General features: G+C 39.5%; 1 protein-coding gene across 10 annotated transcripts in view; it reads left to right on the forward strand.

Moving 5' to 3' along the window:
* celf1 (cugbp, Elav-like family member 1) overlaps nucleotides 1-13,061 on the forward strand; it is a 58,182-nt gene that overhangs the window by 10,122 nt on the left and 34,999 nt on the right. For 6 of the 10 annotated variants that reach the window (XM_085410243.1, XM_085410259.1, XM_085410234.1 and 3 more), the window contains one exon: nucleotides 3,760-3,947. In XM_085410243.1, the coding sequence (XP_085266369.1) occupies nucleotides 3,760-3,947 (188 nt within the window). Of the gene's footprint in view, nucleotides 1-1,379; nucleotides 1,775-3,759; nucleotides 3,948-13,061 lie in introns of those variants that run through there. The other 4 variants (XM_085410276.1, XM_085410293.1, XM_085410285.1 and 1 more) reach the window with 4 other exon arrangements.

A 13,061-nucleotide genomic window follows, 5' to 3' on the forward strand; every position in this document is an offset into this window, starting at 1 on the left:
GATTTTGCATGTTCTCCTGTGTTTTCGTGGGTTCTTTTGCACTGTCCACTTCCTGCTGTGACAAAACAAATTTCCCACGTGTGGGACTAATAAAGGTTATCTTATCTTCTCTCCAGTAGAGCAGGGCGATATGACCAAAAATATTTATCACGATATACATTTGAAAATTTGCGGTAACGATATAACTGACGATATAATTGACACAAGACAAAATACTTTACATAAAATCGTTTCGAGGTCAGTAAACACAACCAGAGTTCATACATAAGGCACACGGGATTATAAGGGGCTCTGTCGACTTTCAGAAAAATCAAAGGACGATTTTAAGTGCACCGTATTTTCCAAAACAACACGGTAATAACGACGGCCCGGTAGCATGCTCTACCAAAAATAGTGCTTTGTTGTGTATCTGACGGACGAAAGCTAAACCAGTTCCACACCACTGAAGTTGCAGCATTTTTACAAACCAGTTCTGGTTCATCCATTTCATTCAACGATCCACTTTTGCTCTTCTCGTTCTGCGTCAACGCCGTGTGCGTATGTAAACAAAGGCACTGTGCCTTGCTGGAGGGGAAAAGTGAAGACGCCCATGCAGAGTGCAGCATATGTAAGGAATAACAGACGGGTGTGTTTTAATCTGATCCAATTTGTCTTTTAGACAGTGGAGGAAAATGTGTACTGTCTTACATTGTGTCGAAATGAAGGCACAGAGGTCAAATGCTGCCTTTTGCAGATTCGGTCTGTTTATTTTTTTTTAATTTGTAGTAAATTATTGCCTGGTTTGTTTGTCACTGTATTAATATAGTTGTGCTCAACTAACAGTGTCTTTTTTTTGTTTCTTTGTTGAGGACTTACGTGGGCCAAAGCATGTTTTTATATTAAATTATAACATGTCAGTAAACTGTATGTCCCTTGATATAATTATTTTCCAGTGTAACCCTTGGTGAACTTAATTGTTTGTGTGTAGCTGTGAGTTTAGGCTGCACACACAAAGGCGTTATTTGATATTGGTTCATGTATATCTTTACACACAAAAATCACACACAGACCTGTGCAGCATGTAAGACAACAGCGAAAACACGGGCCCCTCAGGCCGGAACCTAATTGTTACTCTTGGTGTAGCTAGTCCAGGGATTAGCTGCTGGCTGGGGAGTACTATTCACTCCCCTTTTCATTCCCTCTGACCACTGGGCCTTATCACCATCAATCTGACACCTTGTTTATCTGACGCTGCAGCCAGATTTGCTGGCCTAGGAGAAATGTTCACAAAGGCCCTGGATCATCAGCACTTTGATTGTGGTCATTCATATGGCTATTACGCACTCTAGTCCCAGTTATCCCAGCATCCCTCTGTTTCCATGAACTACATGCAGTTTTTAGTCTCTGTCCCAGAGCCTGGTAAGCTAACCTGAAGGCCTGCCAGTTTGTCTCTGACGTTTTTGTTCTTCTTTCATCTCAAACATAAGTGTCCCTTTACTTGATTTTTTTTTTTTTTGGTTTGTTTTTGTGTTCAAACACACGGGTTTTCATGTGGATTGGTTTATTTTTTTCCCTCTGGTTTTTTGCACACTGCTGCCCTATGACACCAGTCCTCGGGGACTTAACAGCAAGTGTGCAATCTGGAGTTTGCCTCTACCTTCTGATCGCCTTGTGAGTTTACTTCCATTGTGCTGAAGAAGAAGAAAGATACAGGTTTTATCAGCATGGCTTCTTTTAAGCTGGATTTTCTCCCAGAGATGATGGTGGACCATTGCTCTTTAAATGCTAGTCCTGTGTAAGTAACCCTTCCTAGCCAGGTTCATTATTCCAGGTGCCTCTTGAAGTCAGCTGGAAAGAATTGTAGTGGAGTGTACATTTAGCAATAAATATGTGTACTACAAGATAGTGAAATTCCTCAGAAGTCCCGATTTCAACATCTTTTTTTTTTTTTGTTATATATATACAAGACATTCAGTGTTTGTGTCGGCAGTCTATGTATATGCTTTTATTTAAAGCTGTATTTCCTTTTATAGTGAAAGAGTTAAAAAATAAATACTTAAAAAAAACTAATTATGCGCTCCATCAAATATGCATTCTGTTTAACAAAAAAAACGAGCTTGTAGGTCTTTCACTACATGGGTTCCTTAAAATTTCAGCAAAAAGTCTTCCCTGGAAAAAAAGTCCAGATTATTGTCAATAATGGAATTTGTATTTAAGCAGGAGTCCACTATGTGTATGTTACTGGCATAGTGCAGCCTGAACTTTTCTGTACATAACCTGATAAAGATGGTGTGAGATCGCAAAAGCCAGCGCAGCTTAATTAGACATTAAAAATTCCTTAGTGCATTGTAAGGCTAGTACAGGTAATAATCTGTAGTGCTTTGATTATTTTAGTAATTGAGTGTTCTATCGCTTATTCCATTTGAAATCACATAAGAAGTACTTATGCATTAATTAATAAGTAATAATAAATATTCAGGATAGGAAAAAGCCCCACAGGGCAGCGTGTAAAATGGGTGGGCAGCGTGCAAGGTCCCCTGTGATGACCCTGTTTTTCCTGAGACAGGAGGATCTGGCAATGGCCTCCAGGGCTGGCAGAGGGCTGCCTTTTGGGGCATTGTTAATAACCCTCTGTGCAGCCTTCCTGCTCTCAGTATTGGCCCCTGTGTACCAAACTCCCAGGCAGTAAGAGAGCATGCCCTCCACTGAGGAGTGGTAGAAGGCCAGCAGCAGCTTCTGGTCTTCAGACTGAAAAAAGCACTTTCTTTCAAACAATACTCGGTTGAGACGAGGAATATATCCTCCACACCGCTGCCCTGCCACCAGCCTGAGTGGATGATACAAAGCAGGACTGATTAATGTTTTCATGTTGTTTACACCAAATTCTGACCCTACCGTTCACAGCAGACATTGACTCAACAGACCATTAGAATTGCTTCAGTTTCCTTGTTCTTGTTTTGTTCTTATCTGATAGGAGTGGCACCTGGCATGGTTTTCCGCTGCTGTAACCCATTTCTTCCAAGATTAGGCGTGTTATGTGTTCACAGATGGACTTCTTAATATCACGGTTGTTTACCTTAGTGGGCTTGTTATTGAATTAATGTTGGCTTCGTATCAGATTGAAGCAGCCTGACTATTCTGCTCCGATCTCAGGCATAAACAAGAAATTTTCACCCACAAAACTGCCGCTCACTGGATATTTAAAATTTTTAGACCATTCTCTATAACTTAGAGAGCTGATTGAGCAAATTAGCAGTATCTGAAATACTTAGAACAGCAGCATCAAAAACCGTCCACATTAAGTCACTTAAATAACTTTTCCTCACCATTCTGTTGCCTGGTTTGAACTTCAGTGCATCATCTCGACTCTGTCTACATGCTGGAATGCATTGAGTTGCTACCATGTGATTGGCTCACTAGTTATTTGCATTAATGTGTCGTTGATCAAGTGTATCTAACAAAGAGGCGAATGCCCTAAGCGCCTTGAGATGACTGCTGTTGTGATTTGGTGCTAGATGAGTAAAATTAAAGTGAAATTAATTCAATTAACATATTTTGTGTCCCTTTCGTGAGTATTCATAGAATTAATCAGTAAAAACCACAATCAGTCATTTATGCTCCTAATCAGAGGTGATTTTAGAGAAATGTGTGAAAATGTGACCATAGCCACTTTCTGTCAGACCCTAATCGATAAATGTTGTACATGTACACTATTGTTTAATGCATACTTTTAAGTTTGTTTCTAGCTCCAATTTAATGGACGGTTGTCTGTCTTTCTAGTGGGAAGAAGATGAATGGGTCCCTGGACCACCCTGACCAACCAGATATTGATGCCATTAAAATGTTTGTTGGACAGATTCCCCGGTCTTGGTCGGAAGAGCAGCTTCGTGAACTGTTTGAACCTTATGGAGCAGTCTACGAGATTAATGTTCTCCGAGACCGCAGCCAGAATCCACCGCAGAGCAAAGGTCGGCGGCATGTAGTTATACTCACATAAGGTCATTAAGAAACAGCAAATATCCAGATGAGAGAGGCATAATGCAACAGCTGTATTCATTCTGAACCTGTAGTAGTCTAATATGTCACCCTTAAATGTAACTTCTTTGTCACAATTACAAACACAATTTGTTCAAACTAAATGGGCTGCAGTAGGGGTGGGCAATATAAACGATATACGATATAAACGATATAAATTTGGCCAACGATAGAGATTTTGACTATATCGCTCTATCGCGATAGCGTATGTTGATGATGTCATCAAGCTGCGCCTGTTTTGGTCGAAAGCATCGCAGCGGCTACAACCATTATCATCTGCAAATTATGGCGACAGTCACAGCAAAGAGATGAAGCACTGTTGAAATATGGGGAAAGCCAAAAACTGCGCTTCCTCCACTTCCGTAACATTGATTCATTAATGTTGAATTCTCTCACAGCTGCTCTATTCCCATGTTGTTGCAGTATATTAATGACTAACCTCGTATTGTGGATGAATAATCTCAGTTGTTCTCCTGACTGAAGTTTGGCCCGTGTACAGCATCCTGCTATGCGATTGCATTTGTCCCTGACCACCAGAATCCCTCACGTTAACTTTTAATGAGTGGAAAAAAAGTTGGCGTTCATCCTCCAGCTTCACTGTGCTAATGTTATGCTAACATAGCTGTGTCGCTAGCAATCACGTAGCACAACATTATATACCAGCTAGTCCAACTTCAGTAACCCTGCAAACGCCGCTGCTGTTTAGTTTTCTGTCTTCATTTATGTTGGAAGTGATAGCAGAGCTGTACGTTTGAATTAGTTTCAAAAATCTCTCAGTCAGAACATGCTATGAAATGTTTAGGTGGAAACTAGCGAGCTAACTTCCTGCTAACTTCTAACTCCGTTAAATTTAAGAAATTCTGTTTTCATGGATGCCTGGATGTTAAACTTAATTGTTACACCTGGTAAAGCAGCAACGCTGATGATTTAATTAAAGATGAAAGAATTTAGACCGTTTTTAACTCTTAGTGTTGGTTTGACTTTGGGAAGTGGACGGAGTTTTGGACCCAGATTACTCCGCGAAGCTCCTCCCTACGGCAGCCGTAATGCTCTGACGATCCATCAAGCAGTGCCGCTTACCAAAGTTGTACTAAAACATTTTTAACAGATTTCTGCAGCCAAAATCTGTTCGAGGTCAGTAAGCACAACCAGAATTCATACATAAGGCACACTCTCGATTTTTGAGAATATTAAAGGATTTTAAGTCCTTATAGTGTGGAAAATACGTTATACAGAAGAAAAGAATATATCGCGATATATATTGTTACCGCACATGCTTCAAATTAGATCGCGATATGAATTTTATGTCCGATACCGATATCATAAATTTGGATATCTGCCGATACCGATATGAATCCGATATAGTGTTTTTTAATCAACAAAACTGTTTTTTAAATATCTTGCTGCATTTTGTATAAGTTCATACTCAAGTTTAAAACAACAACTACACTAAAGCTATTCTGTTATACCTGTATGCAAAAAAAAATATTTCATAGTTCAGCAATACTGATCAATGTAATAAACTTAAACCTACACCATCCTCCCTATTCTGGTATTTTAAAGAGTACTTAGCATAAATATTAAGCAACCTAACTAATAGGGTTCCAACTCCCAGCAACAACAAAAATAAATAAATAAAAAATAGGGAACCACCCCTCACACTCCACCTCATGATGCTTAATCGACGTAATCAACCTTAATTTGATGCAGTGTGAAAAAAAATGCACAGAAATCAATTATTTTTCAAGAAATATTAAATAGATTCAACATCTTTCTTCAACAAAATTGCAGACTGCACAGATGGTACCTTCCCAAAGGAAAAAGTACTATAGCTTACTAGGGTATATATATTAGACTTAATAGTCACTATATACAGTAATTGACTTCTATTCATTTTACATCAAATTAAAACTTTGGGTGTCAGATAATTATTTATTAAAAGCTCGACATTTTAAATGAGAATAAGAAAGAAAAGTATGTCTTTGTGCCCCCTTTTCCCTGTTAATGCCCTATCGGCCCCCCTGGCTAAACTTTGCTAGCTCCGCCCCTGCACAGTTACCAGCGTCAGCTGTAGAAAAAGATCCTCGAGTAGAAAGTAATATTAAATACATTCTAACAACAGCTGATCAAGCTTAAACGTGCTGCTGTTGTTCAGCTGCTGGTTTCCTCTTTCTGGTGCAAAGTGGGCCAAAAGCAAACTAGAGACACGGACTCGTGACAGAAAAGCCGATCAGCTGATCGTTAAGCAGTTTCATGATTGAAGTAGCAGCCAGAAGAGGCAGTCGCTTGTTAAGCTTAACGGAGGAATGCTTTACATTCAGAGATGGACTTACACACTTGCTTTACTTCTCTCGGGATAACTTTGTCGGAGATGAAATGCCGGGTTGCTAGCGAAGCTCCAAATGCTATCCAGACCACCAACAGGTCCCGCATGCCACAGCCGCTCTATCACGTGATGCATACTGCTCCGACGTGCTAACGTTCTGAGGTGAGTTACGGCGTGTTGCAAGTTTTGTGAGGTGCTTTCGTGATATTTAATGGATCGGATTACATTTTTTATTTTTCTCCGATATCCGATCCAGTAATTTAGGTCAGTATCGGACCGATACCGATACGTAATATCGGATCGGTATCGGACCGATACCGATACGTAATATTGGATCGGTCCATCTCTAGTTGGAATTATGGGGGACTCCAATTCAGTGACCCTTGGTCACTAGTGGAAACAGAAAATTTGCAATTTTTCTGAAATTATCTTAACCATTGCAGAGCTGTCCCAGATATACTAACCCATGCCTCTCTATCAAAATGTGATGGTTGATTGTTGTGTCAATGTCAGTCACAGTATTTAAAAGCTCATCTAAAGAGGTTGGTATAAATGAAGATAAAATGTTACTGTAGGGGTAGGGTAGGTGACACTGATAAAAGCATCAGGGGCTAATGTTTTGTATTTTATGGGTTTAATTTTATCCTTAAAATAGGTTTAAAATTCATAAAGTTAAAGTTAACTTCCCACTTTGAATCTGATTAAAATTTGTGTTATTTAAGAGACGGTCCGCTGTGTTAAAGAACGCTCTGGCTGTGCTTATTAGCAGTAATTAATGTTGAGAAATAGTTGGTCCATAAATATTTGGACAGAGGCAACTTTTTTTTTTAAACTGTTGTTCTGCTCAGATGCAGTTGAAGTTCAAATTTCAGCCTGAATTTAGTGAGTTGAACAAAAAGATTGTATAAAAATGTGAGAAAATAAAACACATTTTAACACAATCTTTTCATTTCACGGGCTTAAAACTAATTGAATGAATTAAATAACTGAAAATAAAATGTTAATTTCTAATACTTGGTTGAAAGCCCTTTGCTGGGAATGACAGCCTGAAGTTTTGAACTCATGGACATCACCAGATGCTGGGTTTCTTCCTCTTTAATGCTCTACCAGGCCTTTATTGCAGCAGCTTTCATTTGCTGTTTGTTTGTGAGACTCTTTGTCTGAAGTTTAGTGTTTAACTAGTGAAATGCATAATTATTTGGGTTAAGATCAGGTGACTGACTTGGACTATTTCACTTCTTTACCTTAATAAACTTCTGGCCAATCAGTTTGACTTCAGCAAACTTTAGTTTGCATTTAGCTGGATTCGAACAGACGGTCTGTCTCTGAACACCTCCGAATTAATTCAGCTGCTTCTGCCATAGTCACATCATCATTAAAAACTAGTGTCCAAGTGCCACTGCAGCCATGCACGCCCAAGCCATCACACTGTCTCTGCCGTGTTTTACAGATGATGTGGTATACTTTGGATCATGAACTGCATCTTCTTCATACTTTTTTTCTTGTCATCATTCTCATAGAAGTTGATCTTGGTCTCATCTGTCCAAGGAATGTTTTTCAGAGATGTGCTGGCTTTTTAGTTGTTTTTTAGCAGTCCAATCTAGCCTTTCAATTTTTGAAGCTTATGAGTGGCTTGCACCTTGCAGTGAACCCTCTGTATTTACTTTCATGCAGTCTCTTTATGGTAGATTTGGATAGCGATACACCTTCCTCCTGGAGAGTGTTGTTCATTTGGTTCGTGTTGTGAAGGGGTTTCTCTTCACCATAGATTTTAAGGGACTTAGAATCAAAAGTGTCTGGACTTTTCTGGAGTTTGTTGAAGACATTTTCACTTCTCATCCCAGAGCAACAGCGTTTGGGAAGGATCTCAACCCTGGATTATAGATACCAGACAGTTGGTGTCGTAAGCCACCCCCTCTGTTCTAAAATGGTCGTTCATAGTGGACATAGATGGCTTCTTTCTCAGATGAAAGGTGAAATGTCTTCAAGAAACTTAAAGAAGTCCAGATGCTTTTCTTTCCAAGCTCCTTAGACTACCGTGACCTGGATGACTGAGAACCTTCACAGACATTTCATTGGGTTTTTTTCTCTTCACTAAAATGCTGTTAGTGTACTACCATGGCCTCATTTGTCTGTTCACCTGGAAAACAGAAAGAAGAAACATGATCTAATTAAATACATAAATGGCCAGAAATAAACAAATCAGTTTCAAAATATAGAGTTAATACTGAAGTCAGGTGTTTTTAAAACAACAACAACAACAAAACCCTCCCCAAACATCTAAAGTATGTCCATGGTTATGTGTAGGTCCAACAACATGCTGTTTAAAACCAAAAGACTTCATTATTCTGGGGATAATGGATTAAGATAAGGGAAACAAGTAAGATCATTAACATAAATGATAAAATCCCCAGCAAAAATAATATGATTACATAAAAATACTATTGACGATTTAGAAAACAAAATTTTGGAGGTGTTTTATGCTTTAAAAAGCAGCACCTGAAAGCTACAGACTTTATCAACCTTAATAGGTGAGCATTTAAACTGTTAAACATTACAGGCAAACCTCCACCCTGCCCACTTTCTCTGGAAGGAATTAAACAATCATAAGTGGGAGGGCATAATTCACCAAATAGACCGTACTCTCCAGATTTCATCCACATTTCTGTTAAGAACAAAATCAAGCCAATAGAGATGGAGGAAAACCAGGTGTGGAGGTTGAGCACCTTGCTTTATTGCCCCATTCCACGGCCACAGGTGTGAGTGGGGTCAGAGATAAAAACGCTATTGCAGAGGTTTTTTTACTGTGTCAAAAAGATGCAGAAGCGTGCATTTCAGTATCGTGGACTGCTGTTTTGGAATATCATTTGTGCCTGTGTCTGCCAAGAAAATTCTCTAAAATGTCCAAGACTATGGCGCCTTGGATAGATAGGGTTTAGAGAGACTTTTCGGAGATGCTAGATGATGTGTGTAGACCTATCTGAGGGAGAACCTGTGGCCGGAGATTAATGAGATGGGGCTGCTCTACTCACCTTTAGATGATCTGCAGACCAGGCAGAACAATCCTGAGTGCACTATTTCACAACTGGGTGATGGTTACGAGTGAGAGCATAGGAGGAGGTCCGTTGCAAGTGGAGGGAATTCTTGCTTGTCCAGGATGTTGTACCTGTTGAAGATGGAGGCTAGCTGGATTATTTATTCATTTATTTATTTATTTTCCTCGGCAGCTGCTCTTTTAGACTCTGGACCCAATGTAACTGCCATGGAGTCAAGCTGACCAGTTTCTTCAAGTTCCTAGAGATCCACGGCCGGGTGATAGGAAACTGGGATAGACTTCAATACTGTTTCTGCTGGGGCAATGGCAGTTGCACCCACTCTAACTAAGAAATCGATTAGGTTAATCCAGCCCTTTAAAACTAATGGACACGTGAGCTGTTTTCCAAGGCTGTCTGTCTTGACTACACTTTCCAATAAAGGTGAAAAAGAGAAATATTTGCAATGGTTGGAGCTGAAACGTTGTAGACATGTAGTGTGAGTTGTGGAGGAGTGGAATTTATGGAGAATTTCATGTCAGCTATCCAAGATAGAATTTTTGTTTTTGTAAAGTTTTGTTTATTAAAATAACCTTGTTGAATTTAATTTCTCTGGAATCTTGCAGCATTTTGTGATGAAAGCTGGCACACGTGTAGAGAAGGTAACCCAGAGGAGTAGTCCACTGACAATTTCATGTTTACAGTAGAGATGGCACGTTACAATATCATAAATTTGGATATCTGCCGATACCGATATGAATCCGATATAGTGTATTTTTAATCAATAAAACTGTTTTTAATATGTTGCTGCATTTTGTATAAGTTTACACTCAAGTTTAAATAAACAACAACACTAAAGCTATTCTGTTATACCTGTATGCAAAAAATACACTGCACCCAAAATATTTCATAGTTCAGCAACACTGATCTAATAAACTTAAACCTGCACCATCATTCCTATTCTGGTATTTTAAAGAGTACTTAGCAGAAATATCAAACAACCTAACTAATAGGGCTGCCAACTCCCAGCAAAAAAAAAGAAAAGGGAACCACCCTCCGCCTCGTGATGACGTAATCAACTTTAATTTAATGTACGTGTGTAAAAAAATAAATAATTTAAATAACTTTTTTTTTTAAAAATGCACAGAAATCAATTATTTTTCTACAATAATTAAATAGATTCAACATCTTTCTTCAACAGAACTGCAGACTGCACAGATGGTATCTTCCCAAAGGAAAAAGTACTATAGCTTACTAGGGTATATTAGACTTAACAGTTACTATATACAGTAATGGACTTCTATGTATTTTACAAAAGATTAAAACTTTGGGTGTAAGATTCAGATAATTATTTATTAAAAGCTCAACATTTTAAATGAGAATAAGAAAGAAAAGTATGTCTTTGTGCCCCCTTTTCCCTGTTAATGCCCTATCGGCCCCCCTGGCTAAACTTTGCTAGATCCGCCCCTGCACAGTTACCAGCGTCAGCTACGTAGAAAAAGATCCTCGAGTAGAAAGTAATAATAAATACATTCTAACAACAGCTGATCAAGCTTAAACGTGCTGCTGTTGTTCAGCTGCTGGTTTCCTCTTTCTGGTGCAAAGTGGGCCAAAAACAAACAAGAGAAAAGCCGATCAGCTGATCATTGATCAGTTTCATGATTGAAGTAGCAGCAGGAGAGAGAGATATCGGTTGTTAAGCTTAATGCAGGAATGCTTTACAAACACTCAGGGATGAACTTACACACTTGCTTTACTTCTCTGTGGGATCACTTTCTCGGAGATGAAATGCCGGGTTGGTAGTGAGGCTTCAACCAGACCGCCGAGAGGTCTCGCGCAGCCGCTCTATCACGTGACGCACACTGCTCCGACGTGGTAAGGGTATGAACGAAGTTAAGTCATGTTGTGACAAGTTTTGTGAGGTGCTTTTGTGATATTTAATGGATCGGATTAAATTTTGAATTTCTCTCCGATATCCGATCCAGTAATTTAGGTCAGTAGTGGACCGATACGTAATATCGGATCAGTCCATCCCTAGTTTACAGTCACAGATGAATTTTAATAAAATTTGTATGTGATGTTATAATTTTCTAACATTTCTAACAGGACGTTATCACATTCCTTTGAAGTTTTTAAATTTGAGCACACGTGAAACCTGAAAGCAGTTTGAGATGAAACTTGGCCCAGAGGAGAGAAAAAATCTGAAAGTTTCACATCAACTGTTAAGGGTGACTTTTAATGAATTTTTGAATATGATGCAATCAGGCTCTTTCAGTGCAATGTTTGTTTTTATGTCTGCGCAAGCTTACATTTGCGATCAGCAATGAAGGAGAATCGGTGCAGTTGTAAAAGTGCAAGAAAATTTATATGGTGGACAGGAGGCGGCTGGCCTCACTGCGGCTCACAAATGATAGCTAACTTGACTGTGTCACAAATGCAGCCCAATACTGCAAATTTCGCATTGCTATAGGAAATAAAAATCACCAGTTTTCCACAGGCGAATATCAGTGTGCATACAGGGAGTGCAGAATTATTAGGCAAGTTGTATCTTTGAGGAATAATGTTATTATTGAACAACAACCATGTTCTCAATGAACCCAAAAAACTCATTAATATCAAAGCTGAATGTTTTTGGAAGTAGTTTTTAGTTTGTTTTTAGTTTTAGCTATTTTAGGGGGATATCTGTGTGTGCAGGTGACTATTACTGTGCATAATTATTAGGCAACTTAACAAAAAACAAATATATACCCATTTCAATTATTTATTTTACCAGTGAAACCAATATAACATCTCCACATTCACAAATATACATTTCTGACATTCAAAAACAAAACAAAAACAAATCAGCGACCAATATAGCCACCTTTCTTTGCAAGGACACTCAAAAGCCTGCCATCCATGGATTCTGTCAGTGTTTTGATCTGTTCACCATCAACATTGCGTGCAGCAGCAACCACAGCCTCCCAGACACTGTTCAGAGAGGTGTACTGTTTTCCCTCCTTGTAAATCTCACATTTGATGATGGACCACAGGTTCTCAATGGGGTTCAGATCAGGTGAACAAGGAGGCCATGTCATTAGTTTTTCTTCTTTTATACCCTTTCTTGCAGCCACGCTGTGGAGTACTTGGACGCGTGTGATGGAGCATTGTCCTGCATGAAAATCATGTTTTTCTTGAAGGATGCAGACTTCTTCCTGTACCACTGCTTGAAGAAGGTGTCTTCCAGAAACTGGCAGTAGGACTGGGAGTTGAGCTTGACTCCATCCTCAACCTGAAAAAGCCCCACAAGCTCATCTTTGATGATACCAGCCCAAACCAGTACTCCACCTCCACCTTGCTGGCGTCTGAGTCGGACTGGAGCTCTCTGCCCTTTACCAATCCAGCCACGGGCCCATCCATCTGGCCCATCAAGACTCACTCTCATTTCATCAGTCCATAAAACCTTAGAAAAATCAGTCTTGAGATATTTCTTGGCCCAGTCTTGACGTTTCAGCTTGTGTGTCTTGTTCAGTGGTGGTCGTCTTTCAGCCTTTCTTACCTTGGCCATGTCTCTGAGTATTGCACACCTTGTGCTTTTGGGCACTCCAGTGATGTTGCAGCTCTGAAATATGGCCAAACTGGTGGCAAGTGTCATCTTGGCAGCTGCACGCTTGACTTTTCTCAGTTCATGGGCAGTTATTTGGCGCCTT

The sequence above is a fragment of the Rhamphochromis longiceps genome, linkage group LG1 (assembly GCF_057381845.1).
Source record: "Rhamphochromis longiceps isolate RC_006_pf linkage group LG1, R_longiceps_female_GT1.1, whole genome shotgun sequence".
In the NCBI taxonomy this organism is placed as follows: Eukaryota; Metazoa; Chordata; class Actinopteri; order Cichliformes; family Cichlidae; genus Rhamphochromis; species Rhamphochromis longiceps.